The sequence below is a fragment of the Ambystoma mexicanum genome, chromosome 4p (genome assembly GCF_040938575.1).
Source record: "Ambystoma mexicanum isolate Mex_15411 chromosome 4p, UKY_AmexF1_1, whole genome shotgun sequence".
Taxonomy (NCBI): Eukaryota; Metazoa; Chordata; class Amphibia; order Caudata; family Ambystomatidae; genus Ambystoma; species Ambystoma mexicanum.
In genome coordinates this window covers 175,254,433-175,280,657 of record NC_090927.1, presented here as the reverse complement: position 1 = coordinate 175,280,657, position 26,225 = coordinate 175,254,433, and the positions used below count along the sequence as shown (strand labels likewise).

At 44.5% G+C, this 26,225-nt stretch overlaps 1 protein-coding gene across 1 annotated transcript in view; it reads left to right on the top strand.

Annotated features, from left to right (window-relative positions):
* Window positions 1–26,225, top strand: part of LOC138453111 (L-gulonolactone oxidase-like) — a 703,062-nt gene that overhangs the window by 329,513 nt on the left and 347,324 nt on the right. Inside the window, exon 6 of the mRNA XM_069605641.1 lies at window positions 25,909–26,094. Coding sequence (XP_069461742.1) covers window positions 25,909–26,094 — 186 coding nt within the window. The remainder of the gene's footprint in view (window positions 1–25,908; window positions 26,095–26,225) is intronic.

Here is a 26,225-nt window from a genome sequence, read left to right as displayed (position 1 = left end):
CATTTCCGGTCCGGATTCTGTCACTTTGGAGATATTGCAGAGGCTGGTGTGGAGTCTACACTATGATGTGTTCCCCCTGGATAAACGGGCGATAATTCTTCAATGCCCACACCGTTGCCAGGAGTGCCTTCTCACAATCATTGAATTTTTCCTTCACAGAGGATAAAGTTTCACTTGCATAGGAGATTACTTTATTGACCTTGTCATGCTTTTGGTATAATACTGCAGTCAAGCATGTATTAGAGAACCCTATCTCCAAGAAGAACTCCTTGTTTCTGACAGGGTAAGCTAGGCAAGGCACTTGTGAGAGGCTTCTTTTGAGTTGTCTTGATGAATCAGGGGTCTGGTGATCTCTGCGTAGCCCTCAATGAACTTTCTGCTGTAATTAGTCAGTCCAAGGAGACTCCTTAGTTCCCGCAGAGTTGTAGGGTCTTCAGTTTCTGGAGTGCTTCCACTTTCTTTTCCTGGGGACAGAGACCCTGAGGAGTAATCTCATGTCCCAAGAAATTGACACGGGTTCTACACCACTGCTTTCTGAAAGGAAAGTTTTGCTCCGGTGGCCCTCAACTGTGTCAGAACATAACGGATCTCCGCTATGTGTTCCTCCACAGTTGTGCTTTTGATGGAGACATCATCTACATAAGATAGGTTACCCCTTTCACCCAGGTCGGGCATGGCCTTATCCAGCAAAATGTTGAACTCATTGCCGGAGTTGAGGTATCCGAAGGGAGTCCGGGTCCATGTGTACTGCTGGCCCCCAAAGGTAAAAGCCAGCTTGTATTGGTCCTCCCTACCGACAGGTACAGTCCAGTATCCATTGGTCTGGTCTATTGCAGTGAATACCTGTGACCCCTGGATCTGGGCCAGCCCTTGGTCAATGCAGGGAAGAGGCCATCGGGAAGTATGGACCCGTTTGTTGAGCTCCCTAAGGTCAGTGCAGAGTCTCCACTGGCCGTTTGGCTTCAATATCCCCAGCACCAGATTATTGAAGGTGCTGTGGACTGGACGGATTATCCCATGGGACTGAAGGTTCTTAATTATTTCAGTAAGGGACTCCATTAATGCGAGAGGCCAGCGATATTGCTTCACAAACACTGGAGTCATGCCTGGGTCCGTGGGAATTGTTGTTGTGTGGATGTCAGTGCGACCACAGTCATATGAGTCCACCGCAAAGAGATCTTGAAAATCCAAGAAAACTTGTTTCAACTTTTGCTTCTGTATCAGAGTCTCACAGGCATCAGCTAGGTTGACTCTTTCTTCAACCATCTGCGTGAAGCCTGGAAAGACTTCTGCTTTCGCTATCTCAGCGGCCTCCTCCAGCTGGGTGGAGAAGTCCCTGGTCAGAGTGCTGATTTGGACTGGTGGCTTCAGGTGGGAAAGGCATCCCTCATGGACCTGGAAAATCACCTCATCCCTCCTGAAGTCACAGGTCACATCTTCCTTACCATAAGGGCAGGAAGTGTACACCAGAAAGTTCCCCCCATACCGGATAAAGATCCTGTCTGGTGTTGTGTCATCATCACTGTCACTGTCAAAACAGTCCTTGGGGATTGGTCCTAACAGTTCATGACCTAGATCAATGGAAAAATGTCGGTCATCAACCGCCATTCCAATAATGGTGCCTGCGGCTAGTGTGATACTCTTTAAGTCGCTGTTATCCACCTCTATTAGAATGGTGTCATGTTCTACATTGACTAGTGGTGTTGGGTTTACCCCCAACCCTTGCTGTTGGAGAGAAGCATTTAGATGAATATAGGCATCAGGGTTTTTCAATGTATGTCCTCTTTTAACTTTCACTTCCAGGGAGAATTGTCGGGTCCTTTCTGGGATGTTGACTTCCTCTCCAAGCTGAATTTCAACTGCATAAGGTAGCAATTGTGCTGACCTAAATGCTTTCTCTGGATCATCAAATCAAATGGGATTATCCGCTAATCGGGACCAAGCTTTGAAGTTTATTAGGTCCAAACTAATGGCAAAGTGATTGAGAATACCACTGCCTAAGTAAAAGGCGGCAGTGACCTTGTGCATGACCGACAATTATGGACTATGCTGTTGTTGCCTATGGAGATTTTGAGCATACACCTGCTTGGCAGGATATGTTTGGAATTGGGTGCTTCCAGATCCATTTCTCATTTGTCTATGAGTCTAAATGTCGGAATGGCTAGATCTTTTGGGAGTAGGCAGAACATGGCTTCGCTGATGAAGCTCTTACCGTTGTTCACACACACTCGGGCGAGAACAGAGTCCTCCCCTTCATTTAACTGAATTGGGATGAACAACTGCTCTCCAATTTGCTGAACATCAGCCACGCTCTGAGCTGATTTCTCATCTTTCTGGACGATAGGAGTAGGAATGTCTGATTGTGGATTGGTAAAGAATTTCAGAGTGTTTCCTTCCAGTGTGGAATACCACCTTATACTGGAAGGAAGGTTGATTTTCAGAAATAGAGAGGACCCCCCCCATCACCAGTCTGTTGTCCTACTGCTATTACTGTCACGTCTGGAATTTGTTTGTTCTGGAAGTGAAATTCTACAATTCAGATTTTTGTTCAACCATGTGGCATGTGCCATTTAAACTAACAATTCAGTTTATTGGGCGGCTAGTCTGGGTCCAGAGGACCTTGTTTACACAGTCTCTTAGGGGTGTCAAACTTCTCAGGAGGTCATTCCCTAGTAATCAAGGGGTGCCCTCTGGAGTCACTACTATGACTGGGTGTTTCACCTTGTGTCGTCCAATTTTAATGTCCAAATCCGCAGTCCCCTCGACGGGAATTTCCTTCCCGTCAAAGTTCTGAAGTCGTCCACGAAGAGAGGTGAGAGGAATTTGGTATTTCTCCCCCCTTCCTGAATTCAGTTCATCAAAGGCCTTTTTGGACAGAAGGGTAGCTTGGGATCCAGTGTCCACCAGTGCCAAAAGTGTACCCTGCCCCTGTACTTGAACCGGGGCATAGTATCTTCCCTCCTTCTCCGCAAGGGGGCACAGATAATGTACATTTTTGGACAACTGGTGGGTGACTTTTCTGGTTTTTGACATGGAGAGAGAAGAGATTTGGGCAGAATTCTGTGAAGAGTCTTGGGAATCTGAAAGAAAAAGGTGGCATCTAGAGATGGGAGAAGTTTTGAGTTCCCCTGGTTCCATTTCTGGGCCGCCCCCCCCTTTTTGGAGGCAGTCACCAGGGTGGGTTTGAACCAGGGGATTTTGATGTTGTTGGTTCTGGGATGGGGTGATGGCCGGTGCTAGCTCAGTTCCCACATCTACCCACTCTGGTTTTGAATCCCTTGGGGCCCATTTTTCTTTGGGATGAGTTCCCCCATCTCTGAAGGAGAAGATCCTTTTCCCAGGATCCTCTGAGGATCCCTCTCCTTCAAGAGAAGATCTGTACCTCCTCCTCAAAACGGGTCTGTTTGGGTCCTTTGTTTCTCTTACCCCCCCTCTGCTCCTTGGGTGGCAGACTTTCAGGGGTAGGAAATTTTGTTTCCAGTTCCTGGGTTTCCAGGGGCTGTTTACAAGTGGGGAAGGAAGCTTCCTCCCAGGCTCTACACCCCCCTTCCCCTTGTGCCTCCTCCCTGGGAACTGGTGAGTTGCCGGGGTGCTTCCCCTGTCATTGTAATGGAGCACCGGGTCCAGAGTTTGGGGCATTCTGCACCGGCATGCTCATCTGAGGGTTCTGTTGAGCCCTCAGCATGCGACCCAGATTGGTGCCATGTTTTGGACCTGGCGCTCAAGCTGTGAAACCCGCTCAGGCTGATTCGGGGTTCTGTTTTCTCCCTATGGCTGATCCCAGGAAGGGTAGCTGTCCCTTCTCTGGTAGTACCCCGGGTTGGGAAGATTTGGGTACCCCTCCACCCTTGGCCTCCCCTCTCCCAGATTAGGTCATCTGGGCTCAGGAAAGTGGGGAAAGAAGGATGAATGATTTTGGGGTTGGAAGATCTGTGGGTACCTGGGGAAAAAGTTCTACCCTGGATTTGGGGAATTTCTGCCCTCCTGGGGGAAGTTAGGAGGGAAGTTTCCTGTGTTAGGTGCTTGGTTGGATCCCCCCCCTTGGGCTGGAGGAGTCCACACATAACCCAGAATGGGTTGGTTTCCCTTGTAGCAGGGACTTACATAGTCAAGGGAGTGAGGGATCCCATTTGTGGGACTACCTCCTTGGCTCCCTGTCTGTGACTGGCCCGAGGGCTTCTGCACCTCATAGATCCGGGCGGCCTGTTCAATGACCCAGTCTAGTGACCTATGGGCTTCTGTACCTCATAGATCCGGGCGGCCTGTTCAATGACCCAGTCTAGTGACCTCTTCTCATGAAAATCTCTCACTAGCTGGGTCATGATGTATTTTGGCAGCGCATGGAAAAATGTATTAACAAATTCTTTGCTGTCCGTGCGCACCCTTCTGGTAGTCTGTGCAAAGGCACGCTTCAACTCCTGCACAAATTCTTGTGGGGCCTGATCCTCCCCACATTGTAAATTGAAGGCTGCCTTGCGAGCCTCTTGGGGATTTCTAGGAACAGAAAAGTGCTTTAAGATGGCCGCCCTCTTGAATGATTTTGGTCCTCCAGCCCCGCAAAGAAACTGGAGTATTCTGGTGAGAAGGTCCACTTTACATACTGAATGCAGCTACTGCTGTCCTTCAAATGGAAAGTCTCCATCATTTGCTCAAAGAGCTCTAAGTGTTCCCACACAGAATACTGGGCGTTCTTGTGATACGGCATGATGACACTCCTTATTGCCTTAATCTGTTTTAAGGGATCCTTAGCAAGGCCCTTTTCGCCTTATTGGCCTTCTTGGTTCGGGAAACCCTGGTCCATTCATCCTCTGACTCAGAGGCACTGCTCCCAGAGGTGCCCGTCTGATCTTCCAGGTTTTCCGGGATTCTGCGAGCCTGGGAATGGCTGGCAGAATCTGAGGACCTAGTCTCCTGTGTCCTGGGATGCTCAGAGGAGTCTTCTGATTACTCCTTGCTCCCAGGATTTGATGAGTACCGCCCCACTGACCTAACTGGGCAGAGGTTTTCAGGATGCCCTTAGTGGGTCTACTCTTCTGGGGTTCCCCACTAAACTTCACAGTACTTTGGTGCCCATACCCAGTTGCCCGCCCATCCATTCCTGGGGGGTACTATTCATTTAGCCCTATACTTCTGACTGGATAGTAATCTGCCATCCCCGTGGCCCTGGGCTCATGTGCGCCAGAGGACATGGGGGTGGCAGAGTCCAGGCACTGGGAGAGATGAAGGCCTCTGGTACTAGGACTCCTAAGGTTATGCTCAGGTGTTTCCCTTTCCAAGCGAACCTCATCTCTATCAGCCCCTGCTCCCTGTTGCCATGCAAGCGCCTGAGCTTTCTGTTCCTCAATCAAGGCCTTACTAGACTCTATCAGTCTCCTTTGCATGGCTACCTGTCGCTGGAGCCTATCATTGTGCTGACAGAGAGCCTCATTTTCTCTCTGTGCCTTCTGGTTTGTCTTGGAGTACTGGGCCAGTCTTTGCTGCAGGAGGGTTACCTCCTGAGTCCCGTCCCTACTGGCCTGCTCCTTCCTTTCAGAGCATCTTCCACCCTCCTGGTGTGCTCTAACAAGTTTTGATTCTCTTTTTGGAGGTCACCCAGTCCCTGGAGGGCCAGGTGGTTTTCTTCCAGCTTCCCTTTTAAGTGACAGACTTCCTGGCCTAAGGTATCCCTTTCCTGAGCAAGAGCCTGCCTCTGTGCTGCCAGGTAGTCCCTCCGTCTTTGAAGGGCACCAGCTTTCTGGCACTCTTCCTCAAATTCTGCCTGGGTGTCCAGGTCTTTCAGAAACAATGTATTGCTCTCTGCCGTCTCTCTATCTAGGTGGCTTTGCAGGGTGACTACCTGCTCTGCGCATGCCCTATTGAAATCCATTTTATTTTGCAAAACTGACCGTTTCCTTGGAGCTTTCCCTTTTGAGGGGTGCTTTTACAGTGTGACACAGTGTGGTAGCCCAACAGGATTTATGTATCCTATTAGTTAGGACACTGTATTACGCTGCACAAGTGGTAGAACTAATCCAGAAGTCCCGCTACGAGCCCCCTATCTGTAAGTGACTTCAATCCTGCATTCCAACTAAGTCAATGCCTAGTATGGGATGCCCAATGCAAACCCTTATTTATATATTTTTATGTCAAAAGTTCTTTCAATCTGGACGATGAACCCTTATATAACACCCCTCTCTTTGAATCTCCCCGACCTCACTGAGCCAAGAAGTAGGTTTGTTTTGCAAATTGAAAGATTTTTTGAAGAATTGAAATATATATATATATATAAATATATATATATATATATATATATTTATATATGTATATATATATATATATATTACACTTTTATGAATAGGATAATATCTGAATAGCACACTTATGAATATGAACGGTGATCAGCAATGGGTAATATTACAATATCAACTTTAATCACTTAGGAGTAGGAATAGGAGAATAATGTGGCAGAGAATACTTTGTATGAGTTCAAGGAAAGGCAAGATAGGAAAAATTGCAACACAGAAATAAACTTGATATGAATGCAACCAAAGGACAATATAATAACTCTTTCCCCCTGTTATTACTCACTCCCCCCACTATTATGCAATATGAAGAAATGGAAATGAGGGCACACAGGTTTCAGGAATACAATCAATAATGCAGTTCAATCCCAGTTCCCCCAGCAAGCTTAGAGAGAACAGGTATGATTTTAAAAACGGTCAATATGCTTATGAATGTGATTGCAATGAATGTGAAAACTGCTAAAAATGACTTTAATTCACTAAATGGGATTCAGCACTAGTGAGAATTACTTTGGATTGGTACAGGTCAATATTAGCAATGATTATGAATGATTATCAGATTGAAAACGAAATTCAGCAGTTGCAAACAAGAAACAGCTATTCTGGTGAAATGTAACCAAAATGTGGTTCAAAAGTTACAGAGGTTTTTGTGAAGTTTGATTTTTCAGAAACAGAGTCAAGATTCCAAAATGAAAGATTGAGCTTTAAAGATTGACTAACAAGGATAGGCTTATACTAAGTAGCTATGAAGAAGCAAGACACTCAACGGGCAGCCACCAGAACAGCGGCACTTCCGCTCTGATCTCTGTCCGTCAAAACACTTGTCCCTCACCATAAAAATATCAGCACAAAGATAATTATTGCTACAATTATAGAGGACAATACAATGAGAAGAATTCAGGATGGACACAAGATTCTATAATGCAGTTCTGAATAGGTTGAAATGGATGGAATATGATTACTTTAAACTAAGAGATGACTATGTACAGTTCTAGACTAGATACTCACTCCTATGGCTTTGGAATGGAGTGGGCCCCGTCAAAGATCTGGTCAAGGGTTTCGCTGGGATTCTCTCGCCACCGGACAGGTCTCAGGCACTGGGTTCTGCTCTCCACACGGCACTCTGGTCTCGATCTGACGTGTTCTGGATACAGCTCTGCTCTCTGGGTCTAGATCTGGGTTCTAGCACATGGTTCTTAGCTAGAATAGCAAAACAGCTCAGCCAGGCTGTTGAATAGTTTGGTTAGGCCCCCTGGAAGTTTACGGGTTAGAATAAGGTTGCAAACGTTTCTGATGGCCTGCTGAGAAGGGTTCAGCTTTTGGGTTAGGCCTCTCTGCTTCGAGGTTCTAGAGTTTGGTTCTAGAGCTTGGTTCTGGAGTCTGGTTTCTGGATCTATGTCTGGATCTTCCTGGAGCCTGGATCTTCCTGCAGGGTGCTTCGCCAAGAAATCATTTGAAGAGTGGAAGTGTCTGTTCTGCCTGTCCTCAGCAGTCCCTATTTATGTATTTCCAAAGTGGGTGGGGAGGCTGATTCTCTATGCCCAACCCTCTAAGGATCTGATAGGTCATAGGATTCCCTGTCCCCTGATTGGAGAAAGGAGCAGTGTGTCATTCTGTGTCATGTTTATGGCTTAGGGAAAACCCTCCCCTTTATGTCTGTACAGTATAACTTATTTTTCATAAAACACATATTTACAATATACCCAACTTGTTAATACTACATAAATTACATGACAAATTACCTAAGGTACATTTCTGTTCAACTGTCATCTTCCTAAGAGCTTTGGTTCAGAAAAGACAATGTTTTTGCACTTTTGGTGGGTTTCTCAATATTAGTTCTGCACCAATGTTTAGACATGCATACACACCCCATCTGGGCACATTTCTGTAATTGTTCACGTTCCTAGCATAAACACAGTAGCTACAATATGAATACATTCCGGGGTGTAGTCTCAGAACATCGCACAGATTCCAGTTTAGTCTTCAACTGTGAGCAAATTTTTCATTTTAACAATCTCAAAGTTTCACATTGTTGTCAGTTCAGTGCAATTTGTTAAAAGCATTTTTCTAAAACATATATTTAATCCAATGTTAAATCGACATCCTCAGTCTGCTCCGCCTCCAGAGCTGGGCTGACTCAGAGGGTTACATGTCCTTCTTCCTGAAATCAGTTTGTTGTCAGTCACACCCGAATTAGCATTCCTATTCAGCCCAATGATTCCTTTGTTTGCACTGAGAGCAACAGGCCAGGGTGCCCCTCCTAGTTCCCTTTCACAACAGCCTGTCAATTTCTTAGCCAAGGGCAGGGGGAAGTTTCCTTTGTTCAGGGGGAAGGTGTGGAATTTGTTTGAAGCACAGTGTGGGAAACTTTAACTCTTAACCCAATGTCTAAAAATTGTCTTGCCTTAAAATATAACTCACATTTTTCACAAATACATCAAACAATTTCTTACTTCAAACCTTTTCAGAATATAGTTTTGAATTGTATCCACCTCTTAGGCATCTGACAGCAAGTCTTTCTTTGGCATAGTTTGAGCTCAATGTTCAACTTTACACACATGATGGTTTTAAATCGCCGGCTTCTGATAGAGGTGAGTAACGGTATTACACCCATTTTTGACATATTTCTTTCAGCAAGCAATCCTCAAAAGTGGACTTTGTTCAGATAACACATACTTCTGTGGACCTTATATTTATGTAGATTCTTGAAGGAGAATGATGTGGACCACCCAACAAGGAGGTTGGATCTTTTTGAGTGGTTTGTGTAGCCATGAATTTTGCAAATTTGACAACAAATAAAAACAGATTTTTGAAAACAGCTCTGTTTCTTTGACAATGAGTTTTCTCTGTGAGCAGCCAAATGATGGATTTTGGCAGTGGTCTCCTGTGTTACCACTGACATAGGCAAAAGTAGATGGTGGCCTATTTTTCAGATTTTCACTGCGCACTTTCTGGTGATTTCTAGCAAGCAGCATGCTTTCCTGCGGCCATGATGATGTTTCTGCTGCCAGCAATGCACAGTAATGTTGCAGGGCTTGGACCAGTGGGTTAAGACATCCAACAATACTCCCTTAAATTCCTTTTTTGCAGTGCTTGTGTTTTTCCCATTGCCCTATCCTGTTTGGTATTCCTTGTTCTCTTTGTTCCTAACTGCCTCTACATCCCACCCAACCCTACCCCGTGCAGTTTATCATACAACATGCCACGTATTGCATCGGAATACTATTTACATACTAAATACTAAAACATTATGTAATGTTTTAAATTAATGTTCTGGGTTCCAATGCTATGTTTGTTCACCTTATAGTAAAGGTGCCTGCGTCTGCATGCTAAGGTTGACTTTGGAGGATTCCGCCACACCAACTGCTACTTGCAATGTGGAATCAGGCGTGGACTTCTTCCTTTTTACGGTTCTATGTCCATTTGCCAACGGGAGGTTTTTCGATAGAATTGTTACTGGAAATATTCCATCAAAAACTCATTGAAATATTTGAGTGCGTCCCCTCTAGGGCCCCTTCTCTATATTTGAATCCCTACCCCAAGCCCCTCCCTGCCCCTTTTATCCCTTTACAACTCTCTCTATATTTCGTTGAGGTTTTTAGATGGCATATTTTCAGTAAAAATTCCATCGAAAAAACTCCTGTCAGCAAAACGACGCTATACCCCTTTTTACTGCATGAGACTTAGCATGAGTATCATCCACGCTCACATCAGACACACACACGCTGCATCCTAACATGTTCTGCCACTAATTGAACCTGCAGCAAAAGGGACTGCATTCTGGTTGGTAGGTAACATTTATGTGTGAAGGTGTGAAAGATGCAATTTGACCAGTATGCAATATCTTAGTTTTGAGTGCTAACTGCCTTGACAGGTTGCACCATTTCCTGTACGCCGCTTTGACAGGCTCGCGTCTCATTGGGCACAGATCCATCGCTTGTGACTGCCAAGTTTACATTGGAAGCCGTCAGCGCTCAGCATGTCAGGCGGGCTATTAATGGCGTGTACCTCTGAAGCAGATGCCAGAACACTGCCCTTCTGAGACAGCCAGCTTCTGTCATCTACACCACGATGCTCACTTGGATTCTGTTGAAATACGCGACAGCGTTGGCCTCGATGAAGCAGAAGGATTTGTGTCATTTCACACGTGTAATTTTGGCACCCTTCAGGGCAAAGATAGTCGGTGCTGCACTGCATTGCTTCACATGCCAGGAAATACAAAGGAGTTTGGCGGTACCCCTTAAATGCGGCGGTAACGCTATTACCGCTGCATTTAAAGGTCTGCCAAATCATCGGTTGGCAAGATTTACCTGCTCAGGGCTGGGGGTAAAACCGATGCAAATTTGCCAACGGTAGTAGCGCCGGGGAATTCCCAAATGAGCCCAATGGGCAATGGAGAATTACTGTTCTGCCAAACCCGTGATCCGGCGCTAATAATACCAGGGGGTTTGGCAGTAACGCTAATAGCCCCGGCAGTATCCCGGCGGTATTACCGCCGGGATACCGCCCAACTCGTGATGAAGCCCACTAAGTGTATTTTTCATGCCATTTCTCTAAAGTGCATCACAGCTTGAGGTAATGACTGCAGATGTTCTGTACCTCAACACTTATGAATATCTATTACTTTATTGATCATAGAGACATGTTAATGACAGCCAGGCACAACTAGAGTTTCAATTTCATGCCACAGTGTACTGTAAATGCTACGTACAGCTTCAGCTTAGAGGCGGGAAGATGTCTCTAGGAACTATTCCAAAGTTACTGCATCTGGCCCACTTTGCAGGCTGCAGTCTGGTCTTAGACGCAGCTGGTGGGCCCCAATACCAATTTGTGCGGCACCACAAACCTCTGAGGATCATGTTTAGACCAGACTCACATCCTTAAGTCTGATCTCTCGGCTTCAGCTTGGACAGCACACTGCATCTGTGACCCTGCTCGTGACCGCAAACCAGAATGGCTTGCAAGACTATCTGACAAAATAGGCAATTTTTGATTTTGTGGAAATAGTCCAGCCCTTACAGATTCCTATGACTGTGAAAAAATCAGCGAGAGTACCATATGGCTGCAGTATAGCCCTTTTTGGGGAGTATTTTACAGTTGGGTTCTGCTGACTGAGCAGCAGTATCTTGTGGGCATCATGGTGATTTCTTTTTGTATCTTTTTTTTTTATTGCAGGGCACCAAACATTCAAAAGACGTTCAGACTATACTTTTCTGAAATGTGTGGGTCTAATAAGGTCTCTGATATAGGTCCTATAAAATGCTACACTTGGCCTGGTTGATGAATTCAAAATACCACTTAACCAATTTTGGGCACTCCATGTGGGGTTTTAATAATAGCATTGGATGATTTTTTACCAGACCAGATGAAGGTCAAGCTTTCCACACTGGTTTGCTGTTAATCCATACAGAAGTGTGCTCTAGCACCTTGAAGCATCTCTCTCGTGCTAGATGTAATTACCAATAAAGATCTCCGACCAAATAACTGGACAGGCTCAAAGAATATGGCAAAGTACTGCTTTATTCTCAATTTAATAAAGCAGGGTCCACTGACAAACTTCAGACTGATGCTTGCACATTCACACACAAACTTGATTACAGAGAGGTCTTATACCCCAATATGTGTCATCTATGATGTCATCCTACGTGAAAACCATAAAACCTATTAGCGGGAGGGATTGGTAGGGGAACATATTTACTTATAGAATCTATATGGGTTAGTACTTCATTGGCGGTCTCTTATTTGTGCGACTTTCCTCGAACCAGCTCTAAATACGTATGGTACTGATTGTAGCAAACAAAATGGCAGCAGATTGTTCTATGCAGCATTGTATAGCAGGTTGCCCCATAGACCCACTGATTGGTTAGCATTCTAACCCAACCTTGGACTTTCGGCTTGGCTAGCAGCACGTAAGTAAACTGAAACCCGGGTGCTTGAATCACATCAGATTACTCCCTATTTTCACAATTAGTCCATCATCTCTCATCAGTCTGGCCGCCAAAGTTTGCCATCTGTAGTTGACCTTGTAGCCTGCTATCCATTCTAGGACATTCAAAGGAGTATAAGAACATCTCTATTTTCATCTGAGGCTTATTGAATAGACCTTGTTTTCAACCTCTGAGTCGCATGTGAAGAGACCATGATTTTTTTCATTTCAACCTCTTATTTACTGCTATTTGATTTGATGTTAGTGAGTGTCATTACTCTCCTTGACCTTGCATAGACTTTACACACTTTTAATTAGCCAATACCTGGCTCTTGCAAATGTTTCTTTAATCTAAGAAGAATATGGCTCACGTACATGACTTATCTGTCTGCCTCCCTTTGTGCTTTGCAGCTATCTCTTAAAAATAGCATCCTTGATCCCAAGCCAACATAGACTCCTCTTTGTTTTGCACATGAAGCTGTTTTTCCAGCATCTCCTGACTCTTTAACACTTGTCTTTTTAGGAGGTAGTTGAGTTGAATCTTTGCACAAGCCAATGTCCATTTTCCAATGATATATACCTCTATAGCAAGCTTCTATGTATCTTTTCTACCCTGCATTACTGTGTTGAGTTTATGGCCCTTAAATTACATTCATGTAATGTATAGTATTTGTTTTATTAACAATGATCTAAAACAGGGAGTTACAGCAGACATCAACGGACGTTTGCTCAGCCTCTCAACGATGTTATCATCAAAACATCCTTATATGAAAAAAATACATCAGAGGTGATGTCATACTATGTGGCAAATAATAGAAACCTATGAAGGGTTGGGATTGGTTAAGGGAGATATATAAATATACTTTCTATATGGACTAGCATTGTGATTGCCCTCCCAATGTCAGGTGGATAACTTATGCCTCCCTCTAAAACATGTCATCTTCAACACTATTAAGTATTAAGCACACAGTTTATCATTGATCTTCAAACTATAAGGCCCATCATTTTACGGCCCTCTACAATTGGTTGGTACACAAACTTTCTAACAGTGTTTTATTTTGAGCACTAGATCATGTGCAGCTGACTACAACCAACACAGCAGTGATTGTCTGCGGTCCCAATCTCCTGTTATTTTTTATTTTATATTTTTTTTATTATTTGGTTTAATTGCATTGCAATTTTTACAAAAACAAGAGTATAAACTCCCATAATCCCATTACTAAATTGACTTTTTCAATCCTTCCATCAAGTATTCAGAAGACATTGCAATCCCTGAGTCCTTTAATTGGAAGTAGTTGCTGGAGTCAATGGGTAAACTTTCTGAATAAATCTTACTAACGGAATCGCACATTGAGTTGTTGCCCCACTCATCAATGCTGTCCATCGTTTGTCTGCATCCAAAGTTTGTAGTGAGTGAAAGAGGGGTGTTAGGAGCTGGTGTCGTAGATCGATCAAGCCAGGACAGCTGATCACCACATGTTTAATTGATTCCACTGCCACCGGATTTATACAGAATCTGCAGCTGTTCGACTGACTAAGCCCTCCTATATCCAGAATTTCTTTAGTTTGAATTAGATTAAGGCATGCTCTCATAAAAGTTACCTTATAAGAACGGTCTGGAAATTTCAAGAGATAAGGCTGCACCTTGTTAAATTTCAAGATGGTCTGTGGCACCACCTTAACCAATTTCGAGGCGTTGGCCTTCTCCAAGGTTCTAATCCAAACAAGACAAAGCATTTTTTTCTTCACATGCATCAGATTTTTAATTAGGCCCTCTTCTAAGCAACACAAATCGTCCAAGTTCGACTTGATATAGTTTACCTAATTGGCCAAACTCGGGGACAGTTTTTTCTTAATCTGGCTGTTGATTATTCTCGACACTGTCTGACCGTTTGGTGTAATTATTTTCCGAAACAGGGTGAGCCTTTTCCAGTCAACTGCTGCTTGGATCGATGATAACGTTAATTCCCTGCGGATCACATCAATTTGAGTTGAGTTTGGGAGGTTTAGAACCTTTTTCCAGATAATTAATTCCAGTCTTCTCCAAATCTCAACAGGGATGTCCAAAATACCTTCCACTCCATATGTTAAGGAAGGGAGAATTTTCCTCTTGTAGTAATTTATAGCTGCCACTAATGAGAACCGGCCATATTTAGCGTCCTTGATTCTCGCTTGGCTAGCCAACTGTTTAGCTTTGACTTGTATATCTTCAAGAAGCGGAGTCTCGACAGAACTGTTATTATTAGTGTTCATTCCCAAATATTTAAAGATCTAGATTTTTTCAATAGGGTTTGAATCCACAGTCTATGTAAAAGACTCTTTCTTTTGGTTTCCTTGTTTAAAGCACATAACTTTAGTCTTTGATTGGTTTATTTCCAGATGATTCAAAATGGTGTATCTATGTAAACTGTCCAACTGTCTTTGCAGACCTATTCTTGTTTGGTCGACTAAAATAAGGTCATCCTCATATATACAAAACCCGTCACTTTCTCCACTCCAATTGCTGGTGGGAAGGATTTCAATGCAGGCTCTAATTGATGGATGTCCGAGGTGAAAAAATTATAAATAGCAGGGGCCAAGCGGCACCCCTGCTTGACTCCTCGGTAAGTTGGAATTGAGGACGATAAGAGCCCTGCTTGATTCAACCGAACTTTGATCCTTTTACCTTTGTGAAGCGCTTTCAAAGGACCTATTACTTCTTCAGGGCATCCTGAATCCTCCAGCTTGACCCACAGCAATTGGCGATCAACTCTGTCAAAAGCTTGGACAAGGTCAATGAATGCTATGAAGATCTGGATATACTGGAGTGGGATTTATCTTTCAGAATGCTTAGCAACATTATATTTACAGAAGTTCCCACAGTTTAAACAAATCCGGTCTGAAACGGGTCGGTTACATTTGCGCGCAGGGTCCAGGCTGCACATTTTTCCAAAAGTAAAGACCCGAAGATTTTCCCTATAACATCCAACAACGCTATAGGTCCATAATTCTTTGAGGCTGTCTTATCTCCTTTCTTATAGATTGGAACTATTGTTGCTAGTTTCCATGAGTCTGGTATTGTCCTTTCTTTAGAAATGGCTCTGAAAACAGCTTGTATAAAGAGCGACCATTCATGTGGATGTTCCTTTAACATAACGTTGGTTAGAACATCAGGGCCGGGGGCCCTCGATCTGTTGAGCTTTTTTATCTTTTCCATGATGTCAGTTGCCTTATACTCGCAAGCCCATAATGAACTGGCTTCTTTTGAATTCTCAAACAATGTGGTCTGATTCAAATCCATGAAAAGGGCAGAGAAATGGGATGTCCAAGCTTGTTCGCTCACGCTGTTTGTTTGAGTATCGTAGTTGATATTCGAAGATGGTTTTATCAGAGGACAGAATGCTTTGGATTGTTTCCCACTAAGGACTCTTAGCATTTGCTCTGCGTCCTGTTATAATAACTTGTGCCTGTGGTTAATTATCCAAGATTTATATTCTTTTATGGATTTAGCAGCTTTAGCTTTGAAACCAGGATGGTTTGATTTTGCAGTCTGCCATTTTATGCGTCTCAACGATCTACGTTTCCCGACCAGGGTGGGATCGTATGAATGGCGTCTCAAGTTGTTTTGGTTATTTCTGGATGAACTGCTGTTGAATGGAGCTAGCAGTGGTCTATAGTCGATCGTTTTTGAAGGTTCTTTTCCAATTTCCTTTATGGCAGTATAAGCTTTTGTGGACGATATTATATGTTCTGATTTCAGACGCAGTCTGTTCCCGGCGTTATTTGTCGCTACTCAGCCGTCTTTATAGAGTGCCAACCAGTAGTATCAAGATGTAAAATTAATTCTAGAATGTTGTGGTCACTATTTACAGTTCTTATGACAGCATAAGCTTTAGTAAATTGAAGTATATCAGGATAGATAAAGAGGTAGTCTAGGTCAGCAGATGGATTTTCTCTTTCCCATGTTGGGATGTTAGCAGGATCAGTGCCCTGCTCCATTTTCAGTTGGCAAAAGTCTCTGTCCTTCATAACTCTTGACCATTTTTTGCCTTTTCGTGAGGCCGAGATATTTACTTTTTGAGGCTTGGTAATATGCTTTACAGAGCCACTATTAGCGTTCAAATCTCCACAGATTAAAATGTGGTTGATCTCGTTGTCCGCCAGAGAGTTGTCTAGTATTGAAGTAACTACCTCGATACATTTTTCATCTGAAATCACTTGCGGGTTCCAATAACATGTTAGTATCATCAAATTGCTGCAATTTCTTGCCTCGTCGGCTTCACGATTCATTGACCGCTGAACGATAATTGCCAAGCAGAAAAGGTCCGAATGTATGGTTTTGATTAGAGTTAACCTGACTCCAGTTCTTACTGCTATCAGAAGGCCGGAGTAGGGATGTCCTTTTGTTCCCTTCGCAGCCAAAGCACCAGTTACTTCATAGCTATATATACATGGAAAGTTAACAAGCCATGTTTCTTGAAGACATAGTATATCATAGGTGCCCAGGTTCACGTCGCTTGGAGTCGTTAGATGGTGAAATCCTCTGGTGTTCCAACAGGCCAGCTTCAAGGGTTGACCTTTGCCAGTTTGGACAGAGTGAGATGGCTCCAAGTTCGAGTTTTTATTTACCCAAGAATCCCTGGGGGCCTTTGACAACAAACTGAGTGGCTATGTTTTCCTGTTACAAAGCGCCTCTTGAATACATGACCAGTCCTCAACCAGAGGCACGATTGTTTCATTCCCCATCGTCCTCCCGGATGTTGATAAAGCAGGATTCCGGTTTTCTGGTATACGAGTGATTTTAATAGTTGTTCTTGGTCTATTTGGTTTCCATCCTATACCCAGTGGATCTAAGTAAACTGGAGCCTCAGGGGATTTTTGGCACAATCTCCTGTTATACTCAGCCTTTGAGTATCATGTTTCCTCTTCCACATAAACCACACCCACTTGCTTTGTTTACCCTTAACAGGCCTCGTCTCACTTTTTGCATTGACATAAACTCTCTACTTTCATATCATTTACCTCTCAATGTACCCTTTCTTCTATGCGGTTCTAATTGCCACCTAAACGCCACACACCCCACCTCCGCTTTCCTATGCCATCTTGACACACACCTTCTTACACCATCCCATTCTCAACGCTCTCACCTCTCTCCTTTGTTTGAACTGTTTCTAACTTTACGGTCAATTCCTTTGACCACTACCTGTTTTCGATATCCCCTTGCTCCCTTCCTCCCTGCCTCCTCCCCATACCCATTAAATTCTTCTATTTACCGATCCTTTTCTTCGCGACTGCCTAACATCCCTTTTCAGTCTTTCCCTCTTCACTTCTTGCTTCCCTTCTCTCCTAAAGCATACAGTAATTCTTCCTACCCCCCTTAACCCCACTATTCCAACCCGTCCAGGCGTAGCGGCTCCAGTAGTCACACTCATCACGGAAGCATCATCCCCGTAAGTAACAGAGCCAATGCTTGTGTGAACCCATTCCCATGGAGTCCTACGGGACTCCACAGGAATGGGGACTAACATTTTCCAGAACCCAGCTTCCCGGTCCGCCGGGACTTGTAATGTCTCGTTTTTCTTGCTCAAGTATTTTCGGACGTGGCACTAAAAGGCCACTTGGAGGTGATCACAATCACATACAGAAGAGGCTTCCTAACAAGTCCCCAACAAGAAATACAATGACAACCACCTAATTGGACATCTTATAAAAGGAACACATGAAAACCACAAGAGCACAATGGAGGGACCCGGCACCCACCCTCCCATCCCAACAAAGAAATAAATATTTGGCATTACATGCTGTCTATATTCAGGGCACACTCCCACGCAAGTGCTGGCCTGTGAAGTGTCCCTGTGTGTTTCATGCCGGTGTGACCTTTGTGTGCTCCATGTCTGTAATCTGTAGTGGGTGAGAAGTTTAATCTCTCAGCTCTTCAGGTTTATAATGTCAAAATATACTCAGAGCTCGGGTTCAATTGGAGTAGATTGTGAGCAGCAAGGTGGGGTCATTGTATGTTTATATATATGGGGGAAGGGCTGTCTCCTGCATCACTATATATTATCCCGAGGGCTCTACTTCTCCCAGGGCACGTGTGAGAAGCTGCTTTTTTGTATTCTGAGATTTTTGCAGAAGAACTACAAGTACAAAAATGAAAATTAAGACAACTGAATTAGCTACTGCAGTATAAGGGAATACTGTAGACCAATGAACGCCCTGAAATGATGTAATCCTAACACAAGTGGAGAGAGCTTTTCACACGAAGCGTATTGTGTTGCAGAGTGCCAGGAGAAGAGCAGACTGCCAGGAAAAGAGCAGAATGCCAGGGCAAGAGCAGAATGACCAGAATGACAGGAGAACAGCAGAATTCCAGGAGAAGAGCAGAATGACAGGGGAAGAGCAGATTGCCAGGAGAAGAGCAGAATGACCAGAATGACAGGAGAAGAGCAGACTGCCAGGAGAAGAGCAGAATGCCAGGAGAAGAGCAGACTGCTACTCAGAAAATATCCACTGACCTGAAGGAGTCCTAAGTCTTTAACATCCCTTTTAAGTGGCTTGAACCGAAGGAAGGTTGTGGCGAGAGTGGCCACTGAAAGCAGAAGATGACACATTCAGCTTCACTATCTTTGACATGAGGACTTTAAATCGGCCACAGTGCTAAATATGTGTGAACGTAATGAGCAAACATGTGACATCACATTATACATGATGACACAATATGCCTTAATGTATGTCATGTACAAATGCAATCCTGAATCGTGAGGGATGAAAATACCACCCACTATCAGCTGCGGCGCATCATCGCATACACACACACACACACACACACACACAGAACTGTCTGGTTCATTGCAAGCAAGTGGTGCATTGCCCAACACAATTAAGGAGGCACCTCAGCCATTCCCACCCTGTCAGTAGCTTGATTTGCCCTGGTGCACTTTGCATGCACTTCCAAACCAACCCCACAACACATGCACAGTATTCAAAAGCTTGGTGCTCGTGAGGCCTCAAGGATCTTGACCCTACGTTCTCTCCTAGCCGTTCACCATTGGCCAGGGGCTTGTTGACTGCGTTCCAGCCTGCGCAGTAATAAGGAGTGAGGGTGAGGGGTTATATCAAGTGGAAGGTCTGAAATGGTGACAGCCTCTACGCATGACCAGCACTCAAAATGTTCCTGCCCAATGAGGCCTGGGAGGAGCTGCGACATCAAGAAGCAGGAGCGGCTTGCGGACCCCGAGGAGCAGCAGAAGAGATTGGGATGGTAAGTGGATCATGCTAAGGTTATGACTGTGTGTACCTGTCCTTCCTTGGCCCCAAAAGCCCCGCAGTTATGCCAACTCCTGGAGCTTGTGATTAAGACTTCCTGTTCCCGGTTTGAGGGACAATCGCGGAGCACGAGGCTCTCCAGTAACGTGGACCGTCTGCCCAGGACTCACTCTTGGAATACAGACACTGGAATGTCAAACACCGGTTAAGAAATTCAAGAAAGACATCTATGAATGCTTGGTGGGCAGGTGGAGAAAACACATGGATGCCAAATGCCACAAACCAACTTCATATGAATCCTGTGGTACGTCCTTCCACCTGCCTTGAGATCGGAGCCATCCTATACTGTGTTCCGCAGGAAACTGAAAACCTTCCTATTTCACTAATAGCACCCCTCTCATTCGCAGCTGTCCTAATTAGCAGCACTCTTCCTGCTAACTGTCTGTAACTTACTAAGATGCTACAAGCGCCTGGACGGCCAAGAGTTAGATGCGCTATACAAATGTGAAAAAAAGTAAAACATAAAATAAAAATAATCCTTTCTGAGTGGGCATTTAAATTTAAAAGGAGCAGTAACCTTATTGGCTACAACCCATTTTATTCATAGTGTTGTGGGTATGACAAAGCTGAGAAGCAGAGAAAGTTGGGCACAGAGATCAGCAAAGAGAAAGAGGGAGGGGCAGTGACACAGGAGGAGATTAGAGAGATGGATCACATAGGGCAAAATACAGCATGGGATCAAGGGGTAGGGTGAACCAGAAAGATACAGTGAGAAAGATCAATGAGAGAAAGGGAAGGGGTGAGGAGAAAAAGAGGCTGATATGTGAAAAACATATGGTAAAGAAGTCAGATAAAATTGGAACATTCTGGAGTGAGAGCTTGAGTTTTACCTTGATTTTTTCCAGGTCTATTTCAATACACTAGATTACTTTGCATTTAGCATACCACACTCTGTGTTCACTCTTTCTTGACAAATGCCAGTTACAAGGCTTTTTGGCTTTTGACCTGTACTTATCAAGGTAGTCGGCCAGATACAGGGAGGGACAGGCTACCGTAGGGTGCAGTTCTGTGTGCACCTTCAGAACTGTTCAACGTTTAAGAAAAAGTTGCAACTGTGCAAGTATTTGCCCGGATTCCAACAGAAAAAAAGCCATTCAGCTGCATCTGAATAGATTCTCGCTATCATACTGCGTCTTCCCATTTGAATGCAATGGAACAAAAGCAGCATTGTCTGACCAAACTCCTCTTCAAATATCTAAGGTGCTTGTGTTTGTGTTTTGGAGAGACGGTGTAGTGAGGCTGAGTACCCGCGGAGCATGGTAAGTTCCTATGGAAAATGCCTATGCTATACACAGCCAGTAGTGCAGCTGGTTAGGACTGAGGTATAACGTTGCGTCAGGTAGAGTGAGATGCCCCCACCTGAGAGGCCTCTTAGAGAAATGAATGTTGGGAGATTTCACCAGTAAGCCTGTCGGGTAATTTGCCATTGGTCGTGTAGAGAGATAGCTGTGAGGATTGTGTGTGGGGCACAGAGGGCTATGCCCCACAGGTAGAGGGGAGGATGCTCGGAAATCGAAAAGACTTCACAACCGGTCAGCGACCTCTTCTAGGCCAATAGGGCTGGAGATTAGTCAGTGATGTCAAGACATGCAGAGATGTGGATGGCATTTACCGACCCATATCAGTCTCTTTGACATCTTGCTTATTGAATAGGGGAATCTCTTGAAGAACATTACCGGCCACCAACACAATTAGTGTGAGAGCACCTTTCTCTTTGAAGAGGTGGTAGAGAGCACATGCTGGGGTTTTGAGATGGAGGCTTATGGGTGAAAGACACAGAAAAAGCCACAGCATCTGGCTTGTGTGGTAGGTTAGGTGGCTGTAGATTGAGATTTGGTGAAACTGAGTGACTCCCCAACAGGTAAGTGTCTTCTAAGAGTTTATAGGAGTCGTGCAGATTCAGTGACATATCAGGCTTTCCTATACTTGAGTATCCCAGCTCCAACACTATGAGCCCATCTGGAAGAGTATCTCCTTTGGGCTATGAGTGGAGGGGGAGATTAGTCAGGCTCGACGTGCTCTAACATTTATACCTATTCTATGTGCATTTTAAGGAAGGTTTGAAACTTGCTTTCCACCTAAGCCATCTTGAAACATTGCAGATTCCATTTTGTTTGCTGCAACCTAATACTGTGCATTTGTCAAGTCTGCCCCTTTGACTAGCAATGATTTTGCACATGAAACATCCTCTCCTTAAATGTGCTCAATGTTTTTTAGTCAATATCTCCTTTTTGGTCTCAGATGTTTTACATATGGATCCGTTGATTGAAATTAGGAGATCTCGATGAAACATGGGAACACATTTTGCATAATGCTTTCTTTTGTTTTACCAAAGTGTTTTTTTTCAAGTGTGAAGCATGGTGTATTAATTGAAGCAATGATTCAGCCTCATATTTGGCTTCGGCTCAATACTTGACGAGCTGTTCGGTATTAAGACTAGACTCATGTCTGACTGTGAAGCAGGAGCTCAGGAGTTTAGACCATGTACTTCAGGGCTTCTTTATCCTTGAAGATGTGGCATGCTTTTACAGATTCCTCGTCGCCAGTGTAAAGAAGTGACATCTTAGGCTTCTTTAGGTTGCTTTAGTTTATTTACAGCTTCTTAAGTTACAGTTACATCTTAAGTTACACAGAACATAAACACTGGCACCCATCCCCCAGGCAGGGACTCTCTACCTGCCTGGGCGTGGAACCCTCAACCAAACATTCTCTCATTCACAGCACAACACTCCATGTGACATCACAGTCTTCCAACATGCAATGACAAGCACTTTACAACACGTTTCAAAGAATCTTGAGCTGGAAGTCAATTGCGTTGCATTAGCAGAGCTGGGTGCTAATACCAGTACTGACGTCAAAAGGTGTGCTGAATGTAGTCAGCCAGCCAGCACACCAGATTAAGCACTCATCCATCGTTGTGATCTCTGAGCAAGTTGCAGTCACAGTGTCTGCTAATAAGGATAATAACATTTGTTAAAGTGTTTTGAGCATGAGGAATTTGGAATTAAGTGATGCATAACATAACCAGGTGTTCTCATGGTACCACAGGTTTGGGGTGCGCTGGTGGAGCTGTTTGTAAGTAAGAGTTGAATATCAAAGTTTAGTTACAACATTGATTCAACTTGGGCACTGGTTCTCCAGATTTTCCTTCAGATATGATGTAATTCATGAATCTGTTCACACATTGGCATTAAAAGGTGTGCACCTTTTTTTCATATTCTTGTGGTGCACAAGGCTCACCTTGGGTTTCAGAGTAAATGAATGCACCATCTCTGCACCTCCTTAGACCAACACAACCAAATACGTTGGTGGTATGCGTCAGCACCTATGGCGCATGATCTCCATCGCTGCTACCATGGCAGGCGTGATCCCCTGTTACATGCAATCATCAATCACCAGTGCTAATGCTGCCATCAGTGAGTCCCGATTGCTTGTCCTCACAAGAGAACGCAAGGGCCTGCAATAACTCTACCCGTGGAACATCAGAGCTCAGAATGTAGTGTTCGCCTATGATCAAAGGGCTGCGTTGCAATGAATCTACAACACTAAATATGCTTTGCTCTGCATCAAACGCAAGAGCTCAGACTATACTATGGGCCTCATCACGAGTTTGGCGGTAACCCTTAAATCCGGCGGTAGCACTCTTACCGCCGGATTTAAGGGTCTGCCAAATCAGCTCTGAGCTGGCGGGAAATCCGCCGAAAATTCGCGCTCATAACCCCGGCGGAAAATCCCCCGGCGGTATGAGTGCAAAATTTCTCCATTGAGCACAATGGGGAATGGGGCATTCCCGAATGGGCTCAATGGGGAATGGGGATTTCCAAATCCGCCAAACCCGTGATCCGGCGCTAATAGGGCCGGTGGGTTTGGCGGTAGGGCAGATAGCACCAGCGCTATTAGCGCCGACGTTACTGCCCAACTCGTGATGAGGCCCTATGTGTCCAACAGGACAAAGCTGCACTGCCATTTTGTTCTTCTTTTTTTTCTTTCTTTTTTTCTTTTATTTGTATTATTTATTCTATTATCCCATGTACTGCACTAACCCCCCCACCCCTCCCCGGGCACTTTTCCCCTTCCCCCTTCCCATGCACTTGCGCGACCTGATGACACCTGGCCTAGTAGGATCGTTGTCTGTCTTCCCTCTGTTCCCCCTCCCTTGCCGTGTCGCGCTTTGAAACACTTGTGCATAGATGCGTTATAAGTGCCATATCATATCATAGAAACCCTCAACCTGTCTACTTCTGATTGCATTGTGCCCGATAAAACTCAAGACCTTTCAATATACTGTTAGCACTGGACACTCCCTCCCTAACCCCCAAACCCCTTCAGTGCTTATTCTTTTCCTCTCTAGGGAGAATAATAGCTTTAATATACTGTTTGTTCTAGATCACAAGGCTGCACTGCAATTTCTTTGCCCACCTCCCAGTGTTGATTGGTTTCCTCCCCACATTGATCACATTGTTTGCTGCCTCTTCATGCGTGTTAAACGTTAATGGAAGGAACTCTTTTAAATTCAAGATGTGATTATGCCAGTGTGTGTCTCTATTTTCTGCTGGTCATATTTTGCATTTAAATGTATTCTACACTAGTAAAGTACCCACCTGTACTGGATTGATGGGCCTTATTTGCTGTAGGAAATATATTCCTAGGCCTGATGGCCTGGCCCAATGGCATAGTAGCTACCAGGAAGCACTACATGCTTGGCAGAGGCAGTGTTCTTACCTGGGAGCAACCATGTGAGCCTCATGGTGCAGCCGGCTGGGATGGAGGGGGTTGAGGGTACTGTTAGCAATACTCCCTTTTGTCTCCTGCCGGTGATAGCTATGCCCCATTGACACCCGTTCAGCCCTTAAAAGCGTGCAAACACATTTAGAAATGTTCCTCAGCATGCATGCAAGGCCTGGTGGGACAGGGTGATCTCCTGACCTATATAATAGTATTCCATCTCAGATAGACAAAGGCCTTGGTCGGCATGTGAACCCTATACTCACTGGGGCGGCCAGGTGTGCTTATGGTGTGACTCTAACCTAGTAGTGGTCTATTTCATGAAAGTGCAGGTTCTTCAGTCATTCATTTTGCCATTTGTATAGCGCCTTTCACCATAATTATGGGCCCAAGGTGCTTGTTGGTTGAACACCGTCAGAAAGACTGGAGTCCTCTTTGGGAGATTTGGGAGGAGCTATTATGCGTGTGTGTATTTCAGCCATTAAAGTTATGGGAGGGTGGGCAAGACCCTGTTTGTCACCCATGCCTGAATGGCGTGTGGATGGGTGCAGCAGAGGTAAACTATGAACTAAACATGGTGGATTGTGTTTAAGGAGACAGAGAGTTATGTGGGAAGCTACAGTTCGAATTTCTGTCATTAAAGGTAGCTTCATTCATATGGCAAAGGTGTTGTGGAATAGTGTTTGTGTTATATATGAGTGCAGAGTGTGCGGAGTGGGTCCGGGCCTTCAGCTAAATTACAAAGGTTTGGTGTGCGAAGGGAGAAATGGGTTAGCTGTACAAACAACAATGTTTATATCCTGAGTTCTACTTCTATGTCAGTGACCATCTTTATTTTTAACTGGTGATTAGGCTTGTGCAATGTGCACAGAGCCCGTCTCCCGTAAAAATAAATAAATAAAAACTATTTTTACCCTGGACGAACCCTGCGATTTCAAATAACAACCACCTCTTCTTAGGGGGAAGGACATGGCCAGTAACAGTGACAGGGCCAGTGCCACCAAAGCAAAGTGTCAATGTTGCATTCTGCAACGTTGTAGCTGCTTACTTTGGGGTTTATGAAAGTGTTCATATACAACACACGGGTGTATATTAACACTTTCATTTACATCAAAGCAAGCAGCTCCAACGTTGTAGTCTGCAACGTTGAAGCTGCTTACTTTGGTGTAAATGAATGAAAACTTTCATTTACACAGGTACAAAAATGCTGCTGAGATTTCAGCATTGCGCCCGTTATAACTAAAACAGGCGCAATGCTGAAGGTGCACTGTCGTGCACTACGAGGACACAAAGGTCCACTTGAGAATACTAGTGGAGCCTGGGCATTCTCATTTGGCACAGTGAATCAGGCTCTTTAGCACATTCACTGCACCAAGTTAAGAATCGTGCCCTGGCAGCGCTCAGAGATGCCCCTCAGAGGAGCCACCCACATTTGCATGTCTTGTGCTGTATCGGCCTAAACTCACGCCAAGCATGCGTCTGCACTGTGAGGATTACTCCAGTGGCAACTAAGACCCAAGTCCTTTTGTGGTCCTAGCTTATGCTGGCTGGATGTTCTTACTACCTTTCTTACTCCTGGAACATGCTATGGGAATGGGGCCCTCTCCTGATTGCTTGCGATTGTCCTGATATATGCAGGCATTATTGATCTGATGTTGGTTTGTGTTTCAGGTGGTGTCTCTGACAATGATGACGGCCTCTGGAGACATCTTGGAATGTTCGGAGTCCATCAATTCGGATCTATTCCAGGCCTGCCGACTACACCTGGGATCTTTGGGAGTGATACTAACGGTCACTTTCCAGTGCATATCTGCATTTAAGCTTCGAGAGGTACAGTTTGCATCAACCCTCAACGAGGTAAGGTTCCTTGTAAAACGTAACATCAATTCTAATCAAAATGTATGATTGAAATGGTGAACTACACTTTTTCTGCAGCTAATGTCATCAGCGGCATGGCATACCCTAGTTAGGCAGGCAAGATGTGCTTT